The following is a 19,422-nucleotide window of genomic DNA, read 5'->3' as shown; positions in this document are numbered from 1 at the left end:
CATGTAGTGAGGAAGTAACCAAAAGGCAGTGGAAAGACATATGGTGAGCATAATTAAACTGTAGCCAGTTGCCAAGGAGACCACACAGAAGACATGGTATAAAACTGTTGAAGACAGAAAAGAAGGCTGGGGATATGGTGCAAATGAGAGACAAAAATGAATAGGAAAGTAAGGCCTCAAGCACCTTGGATAAAACTTTTACAGTGGATTTATTGAAAACACAGGAGAATCCTATAAGAATAGATGATAGGGAAGAGGTAAGCTGCACATTAGTGAAGGAAGCAACCACACTAATCAAATTCCCAATCTATCAGAGTATCAAAGTACATAAAATAAATCATACATTAAGATCAGAGAGCTATTTGTGCTGATTACTATACTTAAGGGATAAGACATTAAACATATTAATAGTACGTGCCTTCTTTTGTGGGGAAGAGTACAAAGGACATCAAACAATAAATTATTTATCTGGGTTTTAAAGAACTTCGTGTTAAAAAAAACGGATAGAAGGAAACTAAATAGAAAATATAAAGCATATGATAGATTTCCTTAATCTAAAACATGGAAAGCAAATACTCTAGGAGGGTGTTCTGATGTTTTATTTCAACAGAAATCATGTCTGTCAGTGATTTGAAATTTAAATGCTTATAACAGCCTCTGGGAATTGCGGTAAGGGTCCTTACCAGCCTACACTATAAACATAAGAAGTGAACTTTTTTTAAAATCACCTATGTAGTTTTCATTAAAATTCACAAGCTGTAAATTAATACTCTGCATATTTAATGGGAATTGTGATATCTGACTGAAGAAAATGTAAAGCCCTACAGAAAAACTGAAATAGTGCTTTAAAAGACCTTAAAACAGTTAACGTTGAAAATTGCATTAAAATATTTTAAGTCTTTGTTGAAATTTTTTCACCCTTTCTGAACACTTAAAAAATCACTTAAATATATTTTAAAAAAGATATAATCAGTGACTTTATTTGAAAACCATAACATTTTTAATAATTGATCTTTACTTAATTATTGTCAATGATGAACACAATGAATAAATCATCTTTGAAGTATACCAAACAAATTCAGTATACTTTGGAGTGGTCCCAAAGCTCCATTAATCAAAACATGAAGGAACCAAAGTGAGAACCACAGAGTAGTTAAGTAAACAAAGAATGAAGCTAATAAAAATCTACCTTAAAAAAAGAAAAAGAAATCCACTATTCCATTTCTTTTGCAACTAAGGTAAACATCATGATACAATTAAAGTCTTCTATAAATGAAACTTTTATTTAATAACCAAAATAAACATATTCTGACTTCACATTCAATGTGTTAGTAATTTACCATGGATAAAGGTTCTTATTCTCTCAATAGTTTATATATACATATATAACATGTATACACTTGTGTAATATATGTGCACATATGCATGCATGTATATTACATATACATATATACGCACAAATATGTATATGTAAAATACCAATTTGCAGTCTTAGTTGCAACTGTCTTATGAGTAGAGATTCATTTATGCTATTTGTATCTCTAGCACCCAGCACAGTACCCAATACATAGTAGGCACTTATTAAGTTCTTACTGATTGATTTATAGCAACTCTATATTTAACTCTTTGTTTTATATATGGTTGTTAGGTATATCTGTAAAATTGAAAAAGGTTCACTTCCCCTGATGTGGAATTTTTGAGGACACTAGACAAAACACAGTACAAACAAGAAAATTGTGAAAAAATAGAGATGCTTGGTCACTGCAACCATGAAATAGCTAACATAATTACAATAACTGAATAGAGAAATGTTCAGAGTGAATTGAGTATGTAAAATATTATAAACAATAGTAACTAGAATCTACACAGTGCTTTAAGGTTTGTAAAACACTTTACAGATATCTCATTTTATCATCACGACAACACAGGAAGTGCTATTATTATCCTCATTTTACAGATAAGGAAACTGAGGCAAACAAAGGTTAAGTGACTTACCCAAGAACACATAGCTAATAAGTGTGTGTGGTAGGATTTGAACTTAGGTCTTCCAGACTCCAAGTACAATGCTCTATTCTCTGTGCCATCTAGCTGCCCTTTTTGGTCCTTCAGAGTGTTTAGGAGCAGTTAGCTGGCACAGACAATAGCGGGCTGGGCCCAGAGTCAGGAAGACCTGAATATGTATATGTATTAGACACTAAACTGTGTGACCCTGGGAAAGACACTTAACCCTCTTTTCCTCAGTTTCCTCATCTGTCAAATGGGCTGAGCTGGAGAAGGAAATGGTAAACCACTCTAGTATCTTTGCCAAGAAAACTCCAAATGGAGTCATAAAGAGTCAGACATGATTGAAAAATGATGCAACAACGTTTGTAGAATACTATACTCATTACCAAGGAATGCCTATAGATGCCCTTGCTATGATTTAAGGATCAACATGAGAACTCCACTGTCAAAAGGAGTTGCAGCAGCCCTACTTTCCAAAGACCACTTTCAATGCCTTTTCAGATGGAAATCTGAAATGTGATGACAATATTCACCTACTTCTTATAACCATTATGAAGGCCAAGGATATTAAATTTGTAAAATACTTTAAAACTATAAAAAAATCTATTTAGTTAAAGAATAATAGTTTAAAAATAAGTTATTCTAATAAACTTTTAAAATGTAAAAGATGTATGAAACTATATATATATATATATATATAGAAATATTTTCAAAGGAAACAAAAACTTTCTACTACTATATACCATATCCATAAATAGTAGATGAAATATGGAAATAATCTTTACAATTTTCCAATTACATCACAATAGTTTAACTCTTTGCCAGGGTTTTTGCAGAATTTGTATTCACTACAATTTGATTTACTGACATTTCCCATGGGTTATAAAATAAGTAAATTTTTCCAAGTTTTTTTTTCCCTTGCCTATGTCTAATATAGGAGACATACCAGTCTAAAATTTAATAATATTAATTAATCTATTATGAATGAATTCTTATTCTTCAAAATTCCTAATCAAATATCTTATTATACTTATGTAGAAAAAAGGCTGGTTTAGAGACAAGACTATAATTGAAATATAAAAATGATTGATTAAATTAAAATATAGATTGTGACTTGCTCTGCCTTTCTTGGTTTTGAATATAACTGGGAGAAGAGTGAAAATATTTGACACTAGTAACTTTTTGTGATATTCATTAACTCGTTATAATCAGAAAATACCAGGAATATTATAGGAAAGTTTTTTTCTCAAATTTCTAACTCAATTCAAAGATGAAATAAATAGGAAGTTCAATTCCCCAAGCTTTCTTCTAAGTTTACATGAAATTATGACAATTGGAATACCAAGGAAGAACACTTAAAACAATGCAAGAATGATATCTCAAAATTTCATAGCAACATTACAGTTTTATAGAAGTAAGTTGAATTGCTCTGGGAGTGAGGACAAAGGAAAAGAATTTCTAATTTGATATTTAAGGATCAGGCAGATCAGAATCATAGACTGTTGAACCTGAAAAGGGCCTTAGAAAACAGTCAGTCCAACTCCCTTACTTCATAGAAAAAGTGACTGAGGTTGAGAGAGATGAAGTTACTCCTCTGAGGTTACACAGAAAACATGGGACTAGAATCTATGTTTCTGAACTGTTGGGCCAGTGCTTTTGCCCCTATTATAGCACAGTTCTCAAGAAGGGAGGATCTGAGTTGGGGGATTCACCCTCACATATGTGCTGATATTCCTTGGAGGATTTCTATTAAAAAAATAGATCTTACCTTGAAAAATTACCTCACTAATCACCTATGGGAGAATCACTTCCTCCGGGAATAAAAACACTCTAAATCCTTATGCATTTCTAAAATTTTTCATATTTTGGATATTATGGTACTAATATATTTCATATTTACTGAATCAATGTGCTGGGTTGCTAATGTTTTTATTTTAAAACAAACTCTAATGCTATGAAATTTCTCTTCTAAGTAATCTTAATACTGAAAGAGAAAACAAAAGTGGTAAAAAGGAACAGAATCAATTTTGAATTTCAAGTTTTCATAAAAAGCTAATTTAATTCCAGAACAAAAGGGAAAAAAAACATTAAAAATTTTGTTTTTTTACTACAGTGTCTTGCATAAGACATTAGTCATATCTTAATCATGTCTTCTGTCAAAATATTCCCTCCTTGGTTTCAAAGGAATTGTTGAGGGATTTTATTAAAGATAAGAATATTACTATTCCTCTGTCTTTAAACAAAAATACATTTAATTATTTCCACATCCTCAGGAGAATGTCACTTCAGAATCATTGCAAATGGCTATTAATAGAAATCAGAATGAACTAAACTGCCAATTCAAATACAGCATCATAACTTCTTGCTTCTCATTTTGAAAATATGTATTTTTTCTTCTGAAAAAATTATTCAACAGTCTCTAATTCTGACTTGTTATGGTGATACAACACACTGGGCTGGTAATACATCCATTCAGGATCAGGGTGAACATATACCAGCACAAATGGTCAACCCTAATCAAAGAAAGCAAATAAAATGGCCAAAGCCAAGAAAAAACTGTAGACATGGATCTCATCTGTTCCTCTTCTGACAAGACTTTTAGGGCTAAGTTTGCTATTTAAGTTGCTCAATCTCCTCTGGAGTTTAATCAGATTCTTTTAAATGAAAATGTTTCCCAAGCAATCACAATTATAGACCCATGGAATATACTCATTAGAAACAAACTATATGCACTACATCTGACATTAATAATCACTGCAAATTAATATTTCATTTATTTCTGCAATTAAAGTTACTGTCACTTCCTTGATAAAGAAATGTCATATTTAATATAGTTACAATGTAAAATAATATCTTATGAAGCTAGGTACTAATGTTGCCAAATTGTAGAATGTACTGTATAATCAATTCCATTTGGCATGAAAATAATGATATTAGTCACTACATTTTAGAGTATGATGAGCATCATTTAGACCAATCTAAAGACTCTGTGGAAAAAAAACATAGTCCAAGTAATTTCATAAGAAAGTGAATTTCTGAAAGTGTTAGAATTTCTGAACACCCTCTCAAGTCAGGCTTACTCAAAATCGGTATTATGGACAATGACATTATGGGGTGGACTACAGTAGGATAATGAATTTCCAGCAAGGAGGAAACTAAGGTCCATAGAGATAAAATTATGTACCCAAGGTCAAACGCTATACTATAATGTTGGCAAATGGATATCATTTTTACATAAATACCATTAACAGTCATTAAAATACCAAACTTCAAAAAAATATTGCTTTCACTGCAAATTGGGTTACATATTATAATGGAAGCCATTAAAGAAGAGTAGCTACAACTAAGTTACTTTCTTGTTTGATTAATGTTATTTCAGGATATGCATTTAAGCCTATTAATAAACCAACAAGTGTTTATTAAGTGCTTGCTATTTGCTAGCAACTGGAGATGCAAGTTCATGGAATGAACCAAACTAGGTTGTGAAAGACTTTAAAAGCTCAACATAGGAGTTTATACTTTGTGCTAGAGGCAACTGGAAGCTGCTAAAGTTGATTGAGAAGAGAAGTGACCTTGTCAGAAATACCCTTAAGGAAAATTACTTTGCAACAACAAGGCAAATGGATTGGGGTGGTGAGAGACAAGACAAGCTGGGGAGAGCCATTAGAAGATTGTTGGAATAATCTAGATCAGAAGTGATGGGAGCCTGAACAAAGGTGGTAGCCATGGCTGGATTTATGTAGAAATGGCAAGAATAGGCAGCTGATTGAATATGTGAAGTGAGAGTAAGAAGATGAGAATAATGCTGAGATTACACATCTGGATTACTGGAAGGAAGGTAGATAGCTTTGGTAGAAATAGTGAAGTTTGGAAGACAGGAAGGTTTTTGAGGACAGATAATGAATTCCATTTTGGACATGTTGAGTTTAAGATGTTTTGGAGACAACAGTTGCCAAAGTATGGAACGGGCACCCCTGAGGATCCTTCCCCAAGACCAAGGTCAAAACTTTTCATAAGAATAAGACATTTAAATTTCTAATATGGTAAATATTGATTGCTATAATTTAAATAAACAAAAGTTTTTGGTAGCCTCAATAATTTTTAGGAGTATAAAGGTGTCCTGAGACCAAGAAGTTTGAGAATCATTGCTCTGGGACATCCTGTTTGATATATACAAGTGAGTGGTGATCCATAACTGAAGCTGGAGAAAAGACTCAGAAGTTGTACACATATTAGTGTGGGGGAAAAAAAAAACAAATATATATATACATATATGTATATATATGTATATATATATTTATATATATATGTATATACACATACATACATAAACATATATGCACACACATACATATATACAAAGACATATATAAACACTATATCTCTTATGCAGACGATTCACAGATATATGTTTGCATATGTACATTATAGTTAAATGAGTGGAAGGTGAAATGAGGAGAAAAAGGGCAGTGGGGTTGCCTAAGACAGAACCTTACGGAACACTCTAAGGAGTGGTCCACACAGGCAGAAGGAAAACCAGAAGACAATAGTAACATGAAAACCCAGAGAGGAGAGAGTAGTCAAAATGCAGTAGGTAGATCAAAATGATAAGGGCTGAGAAAGGTTTATCAGATTTATCAATCAAAAACACCATAGGTAACTTCAGAGACATCAGCGATGAGTTTGGAAGTTAGATAGCAAAGGGCACATCTGAACAGAGATACTATTTAATAATGTCTTAAGAAGTTATTTAACATCATTTAAATATTAAATTCATGTGTTCTGATGGCCAAAAGAAAACAGAAGTTTTTACTTATACTTATACTTTTACAATAGCCCTTTTGGGCTATTGTGGCTATGAAATTTGCATTAAAATCCATGTTACTAAAATTCCTAACTGCCTCATGGAAACATTTATGGAGAAATGGAGATTTGCATATAAAAACTATGGTTTTTCCCCCCTTAACACAAACCACTTTTAAGGGGTCTAATCCTTTAACTGAGAAAATGTAAAATTGCTCTTTGCGGGGGGGGGGGGGGGGGGGGGGGGGGGGGGGCGCGGTCACACCACATATATTCTATTATTGGGATATAACTTTTGCGGACATGTACCAGGACCCCTAGAAAAGTAGGTAACTTTCTAAGTGATAGGATTCAATAGACCCCAGAAAGGCTCTTTGAACTACAAATCCCTCCCCTTACCATATTGTCCTGGGATTTGGAAATTAGTCTTATGCCTTTGGACCTAAAAAGGATTTCGGTCTCTAGAAAGATATAAATTTTAGTATTTTAAGTAAGGAGTTTTATCTTCAGTCAACATCAACTAACACCTGTTTGTGGTCTAAGAAAATGGCCCTACCAATATGGGATAGCTGATACATGGAGTGGAGAGAAAAGAGGGTTGCTAGGCATGGAGAGAGAGATGAAAGGGGAATTTTAAGGGAGGCAAGGCCAACTTTACTTTCTTCATAATTTTGCCTATGGTTTTCTACCTCCTTCACAGCAAGTACAAACAAAATCAGTTTGGTTTAACAACCAGTTAATACTCCATTAATTAACCAAAATGTGATTTAGTCAAAATGGTTCAATCGTTCCCCAAATGTGGCCACAGTCTAATTTATAGAATACTGGATTAATACCATTAAGACAGTTCCATTTACCACCTTCCAAAAACAGGATTCTGGTCCATTTATTTTACTTTATTTTCTGGACATCAGAAAAGTGAGTTATAGGATCACAGACAGGGATCTCAGAGAGCACACAGAGCAACTCTATTGTTTTAAAAGTTAAGTGACTTGCCCATGTGCACAGGGATAGGAAGTGTCAAAATATAGATTTGAACCTATGTCCTGTGACTTCAGAGCCATCACACTTTTTACAGTATAGTAATGCTGTACTTAAATTCTTCTTTTGGCTATTTTTTTTCATTTGAGGTGTAATAAATTAGGTGCTTATCAATGACTAGATTTAATATTATTTAGGATTTCTCTATCTGTATGTATTGTACAGTTTTCTAACTGCATTAAGGCTACTTTTAAAAGAATGCAATAGAACCATAAGACCTTATCTAAGAATATCAAAAAGTCTGATGAATACAAAAGCAATTTGTATGACTTCTCTAGTTTCTTAACAGCTTATTCATTATGTTCCAGAGACGGAATTAAGAAAATAAATGAGAAAGAATTCTACCAAATAATTTCTATGAAGGTAGATCATAAATAGCAAGGAATGAGTAGCATATGGTTATGTTGAAGATTCACCCTGAGTGCTAACATATTGACAGAAAAGTATGACTGCTTCCCATAGAGTATAAAAGCACATTCATATTGTATACATCAGTCACGCTAATTTTTAATGAATATTTATCAATATGTACTAAATTCAGAGGTTTCAGAGTCTTTCTGGAAGTAGGAAAATATCAAATTATTTCAGAAATTTAAAAAAGAAGTATTTTTATTTAAAGGAAAGGTGAGGGAGAGAGAGACCAAAATGAGCAGTTCTCTCCTGTTCCTCAATCTTGCTAACATATGCCAATTTAAACTATCATCTCTTTAACCACGCTACATAAGTTGTGGTATGTTTTCAATTTACTAGTTTCCTGTGATTCAAATGAATGGAAGTTTTATTTTTCAGAATCCAAAGCTGCAGAACATTCAACAGACTTAAAGTAAAATTTAAAGACAGAGAATTATATATTTTTAAATCACTATGCTTAAGACAAGGCAAAATAATTATTGCAATATCACACAATGAGGTAGAGTGTCTTGAGATGAAGAAAAAATAGAACTCTAGGAAAGTGCAATTAATATAATAGCCAGAAACTCTATGAAACACATCAGAGAAAATCTTTTTTTAAAAAAAGTGTTACTGTAGTAATTACCAAGGCATCTTGTATGCTATACTGTTGAAAATGTCATAGCTTGAATCCTTTCGTATTAATAACTGCATAATAACCTCATTTCTGTATTAGTTCAGTTGTGACCTCAATGATAATGTGGCCAAGTGGCTTTACAATAAATGTAGTTTATGCTGCATGGCTACTAGGGAAGCAAAGAAAACAAGCACTTATTACGTACCTACTATGTGCCAGGCACTGTGCTAAGCTCTTTACAAAGATTGTCTCATTTGATCCTCACAACAACTCTGGTAAGTAGGTACTATTATTAACCTCATTTTGCAGTTGAAGAAATTGAGGCCTACAGAGGTTAAGTGACTTTCTCAGGGTCACAAAGCTAATAAATATTTGAGGCCACATTTGAACTCAGGTCTTCCTGAATCTATGCCCAGTTTTCTATTCTCTGGACCACCTAGTATCAATACAGTATTAGACAGTCTTATGGAAGAATTTAATATCACTCATAGGTTTAGGATCAGACATCTACTAATAATGCTTCTCTAATGTGGGTGTCTTGACACCCTGGGATCCCTATACAATACATGCAGGTTTCAAGTGGGTGGAAATATACAGCTGAAACTACCACAACTCTGTCCTCTCTGCACTCCCTTACCCTCACCCTTCATTCAGTGTGAATGGTACTCATTGATTAGGCAATTCACCAGAGGTTCGATATCAATACTTATCATTGAACATGGGGATAAAAACACAATGAACAGGAAATTCCATTTAATGAAATCATTCTTAACCCTTCAAAAACGAATGAGAAACAATCCCCCTCAGACTCTCCTTTGTTGTTTAGTCATTTTTCAGTCTGATTCTTTGTGACCCTATTTGGGTCTTGGAAAAGTATACTTGGAAAAGTCTTGGAAAAGATACTGGAGGGGTTTGTCATTTCCTTCTCTAGCTCATTTGACAGATGAGGAAACTGAGGCAAACAGGAGTAAGTGACTTGCCCAGGGTCACACAGCTAATAAGTGTCTGAGGCTGAATCTAAGCTCAGGTTTTCCTGTCTCCAGGTCTGGTGTTCTATCCACTGCTCCTTACCTGTGAGGAAAAGGAAGAAATTTTGTAAGGGATGGGAGAGGGGAACCACACTCTGAGGACAGTGGAGCACGGGCTCCTTTGTGTTGCTGCTTTTGGAAAGTCTCTCCAATTAGCCCCTTGCCTCCTCAGGTACTAGTTGCTGAAGTTACTCTTGCCCAGCCATCAAATGCTTCCTCTCCACCTATACAGCTGTCAATCACAGAAGCTCAGCCTCTGCAAACATCACTTGGTCCAGAAGCTACCCCGGGGCTGCTGCGACCGAGTCACCAAGCAGAGGAGCTCGGATTGCAGTAATCTGCAATCCGAAGCTGCCTTTCTGCTGCTCTTACCACCTCGGACTTTCTGATGGCAGTTCGTGAAGCTCTGCTCCACCCCTGCTTCAGTTAAGTGTTCTTTTGGCCTCAGAGAGCTCAGGCTGCATGTTAGTGCTATTAGTTAAGTCAGTCTGCCCAGGCTAGGTGCCTTGGGGAGCTGTGGTTAGCCTACTTTTAAAAACAGATGTCAGTAGGTCATGTGGTGCACACAGGGCTTTTGTTGGATTTTTCTTCTGACAAACCTTTATGCTTCACCTGGGTGACTCCTAACTAAAATTTCACCTTCTACAGGAAGCCTTCCCTAACCCGTTTTAATTTTAGTGCCTTCCCTCTGTTACTTATTCCCTATTGATCCTATATATAGCTTGCTTTGTATATATTTCTTTGCATGTTGTATCCCCAGCACTAGCACAATCCTTGGCTCATAGTAGGCATTTAATAAATGTTGACTGATTGACTGCTCACCTTTCTTCTGCTCTTTTTTGTCCCCTTTAGCTGGGGGTTCCCAACCCTCACTCCGAATTGGGTTAGGGTTAGAGTTTGTTCTTTTTTAATTCACCACATCCAACAGTTAAGAACCCTTAAGCCTTCACACTTCTTTTAATCTCCCTCTGAGGCTCGTGAAAAACCCATTCCCTATTCTGTGCATCCCTATCATGTTCCTCTACAAGCAACACCTTAAGACCAAGAGAACATTAACGCTACATGCAACATAATTATATGAACATGTTTACTCTCATATATGCATGTGTATATATGTGTACATACACATATGCACACACTCCCTTCTAAACGAAAATTATGCCTAATTACTGTTAGAAATGTTTGTTGGAATAACTGTCACCTTAGGAAACTCTCCACTCATGTTCATTAGGACCTCAAAAATCTTTGGTTTTCTAGGAGCTGCTATCTTTTCCTAACTATGCTCTTTAAGAAGAAATTTGGGAAAATATTCAAGATATTGGATGCCTCTGCCAACTCAGCATGAAGACTGACAATGCTCCTGAAAGGTGATTTAGCCTGCATTAAAAAAAAAAAAACAGAGATGTTGCTACTTTCAACAATACTTATTACAAATATTGAACTTACTGGGTCAAATTGGCCCCTCAAAATCAGCCAAGCTGTTTGTGTGAATAACCTGGCCTGTAAAAAAGGACTGTTATATGTATACATTGTTTTTAACTCTCTTTTAGGAATAGCAGAATTATGGCAGAAAAATGAATACCGTTTATTCATTCATTTCAGTCATTCGACCAATATTTACCAAGAACACAACACTGTGTTCCAATGCGTAGGTAACTCAAAGTAGTCTCTGACCTCAAGGAATTTATAATCTAAAAGAATAGTTTATGTAGTCATAGCCCAGGTTTTTTATTAAAATTAAATCCAATAAATTGGAATGTCATGGTAACATGATTTTTTAGAAGTTAGAGCAATTAAGGTATAAATGCGGAGTTAACTGTATTCATATTCTTTCATGAAATGTTATATCCTTTTATTTAAACCCAATTTAATTTCAACCTTTACTGAATATTATTTTATGTGTTGGATGATACTAATGGCATTTAATCTTCTGAAAAATTCAAATTTCAAGAAATTTCTTTTCCTCTTTCCCTTTTTGTTACTTAAACATCAGAATGGCAAACAACATTTGAATAAACTTTTTGCTAGAATTTTAAAAACACGAATCATAAAAATACATTATCTGAATTTAGAGAGTACTTATGGAAATACCAATCATCCATACTTTTGGGATTATGTTTAATTAGGTGACTGTAATGAGAAACTAGATAGTTTAGAATGATATATGTTGATTACAAGACTTTTTTCAGTTGATTAAAATTTTTTTTTTGGCATAACCCCTTGGCTTCTGTGATACTGCCAGGAGAGTGTTTCCAAAGAGACTTTAGTTTGCAGAGATTGCTAAATAGATTTTGTTCCAAGATGTTAACAGTTTAGTGACTTTTTTTCAACTCAGTATTAAGACTTATTGAAAATAGAAGCCAGAAAAGAATCTCATTCTGGCATGCCATGGAAGGGAAGTGAAGAGGAAGAAGCCAGTGTATCAGACCTTTGGATGCCAACTGCCCAGCCTCCACTTCCTCCATGACTCTAGTGGGCTGTGGCTGCAGGATGGTAGCACTCAGAAATGTGGGACACTTGCCACCTACCCTCTAACCTTCTCTTAGTCTGTCAGGGAAGAAGAGACAGTAAAAGAGGTTCAAACTTCCTAACCACTAGTCAAAGGCAGCCAATTTTTACTCATATTGTTGAGCTCCCAATTGAGTTATTAATATATGCCTTCTCATGGACTAATTGAGGAACACTCTGCCTGCTCCACCACCCTCCCCCCACCTCCAAAGAGCAAACAATGTAATATCTTCAGGACAGAAGAGAGAAACAGGAGAGACCCAGATAAATCTCAGAAAGTACACTATACCTATTAAGTCACATGACAGATAATACCTAGTAGGACTAAGATCTCCTCCTCTGCTAATATTAGGTGGTCTGAGCAACAGTCAAGTCATTTAATGTAAAGAGCATATGCAGGAAACTTTGTACTTTGGACAATCCCACATAATGTTTTGGAGGGTGCTGAAAAGAAGATGGCACCAATAGCAATAGTGAAAAAGATAATTTTTCCGTGAGTGAGAAACACAGGAGAAGCTAGTTCTAGCCTTTGGTTTAACCATCTGGTAGCCACTTCTGGAGTCAGATGGCTCATGCCATCTGAATCTGCACATCATAATAATTAATGTTGATAACTATCACCTTGAGTCTTAAAAGGACTTGGAAGGATGTGATATAAAGTGTTCAATGATTTCAATCAAAATTTAGAAAATTGTACTATGAAATCTCAGTACTTAAGGGATTAGCTCTCAGTTATGGGGTAAAATCAATTATTCAGAAACAACTTGTTTCCCAATGGTTCATGAAAGCCAAGGCCCAGGGAGATTTGCAAATGTTTAGATAAAAAGGTGCATTTCAATTACGTGAAATGAGTCAAGCAAATAATAAAATAGTATTTCAAGTTCAGTCTCTTAAGGATGATATGAAAATAACCTAAACTATAACAAAGAAAAAGAAGAGAATTTTATTCCTTTTGCTATCTTATTTAGGCAACAGATATCATTAGGCTGGGCAACTAACGCAGAATGAAGTAAAACACTTTACAACTTTTTGATTGATAATACTGAGGTCAATATTCTTGGATATTTAAAATTCTCTTTGATATCTTTTCATTTTTGCTCAAGGGCAGCTCTGGTGAAATTGCTCTACGTTAGACATGAATATACTTAATAAACCTAAATATGCTCATTAAATATGAAAATAAATACTTGTATTTTCCTGGGTAGAACAAAATATTAAATATCTTCATTAAAATACAAAAGGAAAATATTTAGTCCATTAATTTAAACTCACACTTTCTTCTCTTTCTACACTGTATGTATCTGAAACCATGAACAGTTTCTTAGCAAGGTCTTAGTTCTAAAAATTACAAGCAGACTCAATGATCCATGCTTTGGCTAATTAGTACAGAAATAAAATCTAGCACATGTGACTTCAATGTAGTGGTGGTATGGAACAAAGAATAAAGAACTGAACTAGGAGTCAAAAAATCATGGGACTAACTTCCTCTTCTGACATTTACTAATTGTCATCCTGGGTGAGTGACTCAGCTCCTGTGAGCCTCAGTTTCCTCATATGTAAAGTGAGGATAATAATAGCAGCTGTCTTCATAGGGCAGTTGTGAAGATCAGATGTGAATATGTACATAAAGAGCTTTGCAAACGTTGAAGTGCTGTACAAATATAAGCTATCATTATTTTTATAAACTAATGAGAAATTTCTGTATGTTTTGTTTTTAAAATCTTGATAATGTATATTAGATAAACTATATAGAATTAGATGTTCTAGCCTAGAATATTCATGGTTTCTTAAACTACTTCTGTAACACAGCTCTTGCCAGAGTTGCTTATAGAAATAATTTGGCTGTTTTTCCTTTTGTATTTTGGGACTGTTTCTTGCTCATTATGCTATGTGTGATTTAACCATTGCTTTTCCGATTTTTATAAAATGCAAGTTCGTTTTCTGGTATACATGGTATGAGATTTTGACAACAGGCGCAGAATCCAGGTTTGGGTGGAGAAATGAAGAATATGAGTAATAGTGGAAGAATGTCCCCTTTCGTGGTCACAACATGTTGTGATCATGTAAACCAACTTGGGCTCTTATCTAAAACATCATATATTTTAGATAACAGATAGATAGAATTGGATTTATATTTAGTCCAGATTGTTGCCTCATTAAAACTCCATTGGGATTCTTTCCTTTCCCATGTTTTCAGGTTAATAAGATAAAAAAAAGTGAGAAGAAAAGTCTCAAAACACAACTGAGACAAAAAAATGACCAACAATGGATATATTTACTTGAATTTAGTACCTTGAAGTTAAAAATACTGATTCAAACATTAAATGGACATTTTGAAATAATTGTGCAATGGAACTGAACTTTAAAGACCAATATGATTCAAAGTTCTTTAATATCCTATATGCTATTTCCAATTAACCTGGAAATACCAGAAAAAAATTTTAAATCATAATTTCAGCACTTATGGTTCAGAGAATAAGAACTAAATAATTGCTGGAGTAACACTATTTATCCAAGCATTTCACATTCCCTCCAATCCTGCCCAATTTGGGGGGATGAAGGGGGAAGTTCTTAATTTTATAGAAATAGAAAAACTTTAGCTATGCTAACCCAAATGAACTTACCATAGGAATTAAATGAAAAATTACTTACTTTTCCTTTTCTTGAGGAGGTGGTTTCTGAGGAACCAACTGAGGTTCTGTATCAACTTTTTTCTGCAACCGCTGCCTCTTCTTTCTACTTGGTGCAATATCTGTGACATCTGGACTTGAAATAATGGAATCGTTTTGGCTAACATTGGCTAAAATGAAAGGAAACAAGAAAGTGACCCAACAATGCAAGGAAATTCTAAAATAACTAAAGCCAAAATACTGTTTTCAAGCTATAGAAAACATCTGTGAGCATTTTTTTTTACCTTTTGTATTGACATCTCATAAAAAAATTAAAATCCTTGCTTTGTATTTCTTTGGCAATTGAGGAAAATACAATTAATTAAGCTATGAAGATTAATACTTTAGCTCTTAGTCTTAGTACCATCTTTTTTTTCCTCCTTGATTCTAGTTTCACAGCCTTGAGGATTCACTGTGGACTCAACAAAATAGGAAGTTTAAAAATATGAACAAGTGAGCTGGCATCACTAAATGTCACTAAAGTGGCTATTATCTTTAGAATCATATAAACAATAATATCTAAAAACGCTTAATAAACATGAAGCTAATCTAAAGGGTAAAAAAAAAGTGTTTGAACTGTGTTGTCTGTCACCTTAGCAAACAATCCTGCCATAAAGGTAGTATGAAGTTTGCTGGATAGCCGACTTCCTTCCTTCCTTCTTCCTGACAAATATTTGCTGAGGCAGATGTTGCGCAAGGCATAGTAAGGAGTATAAAAATGAATACAAGTCAGTATCTACCCCTGAGTTGCTCACAATCCAATGGGAAAGATCCAATAGAGTCCAACGAGCATTTTTTGATTACTGTGTGCAATGCACTATGCTTCAAGCTGGGATACAAAGACAAAAGAAGAAACAGCAATTGGATCCTTAAGTCTAAAAAAAAAAGAGTATCTTAAGCTCCATACTAGATTAATACATCATGCAATGCTTATTTTCTGGATAAAAGCAGACTCATTTATAGAAGGACGTACAGTGAGCCAACTGTCTCACCCTCACCCTCACTATCATATATTTATGGAATACCTGAGTTAGGTATTTGAGGATCCAGATATATACAGTAGTTTCTGCCCTTAGGAGCTTATAATCTAGTTGAGAAGGTAGGCCATATACTTGAAAAGGTAAATAGTAGTATAAATCAAATAATACAGACTACAAAAATTCAATTTCCCAAATTATATAAGGAAACCCACTTTGACTTCTCTAATAATAGGTTATTGTTATTTGTTTAAAAAAAAACAAATGAAGTCTTTCATTGTCAGCAAAGTGCTACTGGAGAATATTTGGTTTTTAAAATCAGAGATTCACAAAATATTAGACTTGAAAGTAGTCTCGGAAACCCAACCTTTGCCTGAAGTACAGAAATCCATACAGTCAATCTATAAGTTTCTATTTTTAATGTACATTCAATTTTTTTTAAACCAGGAAGATAAGGTCCATTATTTCAATCACTCATAGAAAAGGGGGGGGGCAGAAGGAGAATGGGGTAAGTGGTAAAAGAAGGTCAAATGATATTCCCATTATCATGAACACAGTAAATCAAGGAAGAGAAAGCTTTTTCCTTGATGTCTAATCCAGTAAAATCTCATCTAAAGTAAATCCTTTCATATAATCAGCAAAGGACGGACTATTCTATGAAGGAAAGGTTAGCAAAAGGGTCAGGATCAGAGGGCATTTTAATAATAGATGGGATGGACACAGATCAATTTGCAAAGTAGAAGAAGGATAGCATTACTGACAAGTATGATGATTTAGAAAAGCAGAGAAGAAAGCAAAGGCAAGAGTTGTTTTCTTGATATGTTTAAAATGAATAAATATTAACAGCAGAGAGGGCCTTGCAAATAGAGAAAGACGCGTTCTAATCTAGACAACCACAAACTAATACTCTTCAGAATACATATCAGTATTCAATATTTAATCTATAAAAAAGATTGCACCATGTTTATATGTCTTTCCCCCAAATACACTAGAGCCTCTTTACAATGTTGCTATTTGGTGACTATACTAACAACGGCCAGTGTTATAAGCCTTTCTTAAAACATTTTCTTCCCATTTCTAGTTATATTTCAGTGACACAATTTAACCCTCAATATATTAAATCCTTGAAATAATGAAGCATATTGTCAATAATTCTTTTTGTACTTCAAATCTTTCTTTAAAATGAAGCTTTGATGTAAGTTACCATAATGCAAAGCTATTTATAACCACATTTTTTATTACGAACTTAACACCAAATAAAATGAACATTTCCATGCACATGGAATAGAAAAAGATTGCACATGACCTTGCATGGTTTTTCTTAGGAATATTAATTGAAAGCATTATTTTTTGAGCTCCATCTCTTCCTTTTGAAGACAACTGTTTTTGCTAATAATAATGTCAGAACTTTCTATATAATAATGCTTCTATAGCTCTTTAAGATTTATGAAGTACCTTACATACATACATTTGATCTTTACAATGTCCTTATAAAATAGTTACCCTATATGTCTACATATGTATCTGTATGTGTATGTATGTATATATAATCCTATATGTAATGAAAATGAGGACTAGACAAGTTATATCTTCCCCATGGTTACACAGCTATTAAGGAGAAAGAGTCAAACCCATCTCAACATCTATCACTTTCCACTAAAACACAGCTACTTATTAAACTTCTTAGTGCAGCTTATATACGTGCACATGTATTATTTAAATATGCAAATTCAACCATTTTATTACAAAATTAGTTAAACGGAAAGAGCAAGTATTTAGCAAATTTAGGAAGACAGGGAAAGAATGTGATTTCATCAGCATAAGAAATTCCTAATATGGTAACTTCCTTTATTATCACAAATGGCAATTATATGAGATAACAGATAAGTTCTAGATAGATGTCTAAGGCAAAAAAAAGATTAAGTGACTAGCCCAGGTTTAGAGAAGGAATTTGAACCCAGTTCTTCTAAATGCTACCTTTACTTTGTACCGTACTCAACCATCTCAAATATTTTGAATTGAATGATTCTGAGGCCAGAATTCTTTTATACCTGCAAAAACTCCCAGAGGGCTTCCCTATGACGGTTTATATTTCCTGGCTTCCCATTGGGCAGTATGAGTCTGATAATAGTTAAAAATCAACTGAGGCCATACCCTTAGCAGAGAATAGTAAACACAAACAGGAAGTTTCTTTCTGTTTATATTTCAGTGATAAAGGTTAAATGTTAGCTAAATTCAGGCTTTAAGTTAAGATCAAAGATGTTTTCATATTAATGTATTGACTGAAACAGATTACTAGAAGGAAATATAAGTCTTGTGAAATTCAAATTTTGCAATGGATGGAGTGCCTGGCCTCAGGAAGACTCAACTATGTGAGTTCAAATCTGGCTTCAGTTACTTACTAGCTGTGTGACCCTGGGCAAGTCACTTAATCCTGTCTGCCTCAAGTTCCTCATCTGTAAAATAAGATGGAAAAAGAAAAGGCAAACCACTACAGTGTCTGCCAAGAAAACCCCAAATGGGGTCAGGCAGAGACTGAAAGATTGAGCAACACTAAAATGCAAATTTAATTAATTAATAGTCATTAATTGTCCATAATTACTGTAAATAAATAGCAGAGCTTGTTTGTTTAGAGTATAAAAAGGATAATTAATTTACTAATCCCCATCCTTTTAACCCTAATGTCTATTCTTCATTCTCAAGCAGATCATTATAACCTAAAGATATTATATTAAGGCTGTACTAATCATCTTTAGGATAGCACTGCGATGTCCTCATAGTAAAAGAACCCAGGATGACCCTGATGTCTTTAATCCCAGAGTAACATAGAAATGTTAGCAAGTAGTTCTTTTATTTTATCCTAATAGAATTCTGGGGGTGGGGGTAGGGAGAAGGTAGGCAGAGAAGCATGGAAGCAATTTTCAAATAGGAAAGTACCTTTCCTTAAAAGAAAAAAATTCTTTGAATCAGAACTAGAATATGAGAGTGGCAAGGGTAATGATCTGTGATCTCAAGAACTTACTCCTTACTGGATGGATGAATGCCAATATCACAAGTCACTGAGGTCTAATATTCCTACTTTATAACTTTCTTCTACTGTTTAGTGGGAAAATGGCTGCATTGTAAATTCAGGAAACAGAAAAGCCCAATGAGCATGGAGACCATGGAGGATGGAACTGAAACTTGCTTGAGAAAGGGCGGAGAAGGAGGAAATTAGGTTGAATTGATACTATGGTGTCAAATTATATAAATCAGGCAGAGGAATTTGGATAGTCTACTCTCAAGACCACCCCCCATCCCCTCCTCAAATAAATTTCCTTCCTTTCCTCTTCTTTAAAAAAAAAAAGAATTTTATTGATATCCTT

General features: G+C 34.2%; 1 protein-coding gene across 1 annotated transcript in view; it reads right to left on the bottom strand.

The window, feature by feature from the left end:
• Positions 1-19,422, bottom strand: part of XRCC4 (X-ray repair cross complementing 4) — a 379,274-nt gene that overhangs the window by 94,322 nt on the left and 265,530 nt on the right. The window contains exon 7 of the mRNA XM_036765940.1: positions 15,064-15,211. Coding sequence (XP_036621835.1) covers positions 15,064-15,211 — 148 coding nt within the window. The remainder of the gene's footprint in view (positions 1-15,063; positions 15,212-19,422) is intronic.

This window comes from Trichosurus vulpecula, chromosome 1 (genome assembly GCF_011100635.1).
Source record: "Trichosurus vulpecula isolate mTriVul1 chromosome 1, mTriVul1.pri, whole genome shotgun sequence".
Taxonomy (NCBI): domain Eukaryota; kingdom Metazoa; phylum Chordata; class Mammalia; order Diprotodontia; family Phalangeridae; genus Trichosurus; species Trichosurus vulpecula.
Note: the sequence above shows the minus strand (reverse complement) of the source record. Positions and strands in the feature narration are given on the sequence as shown.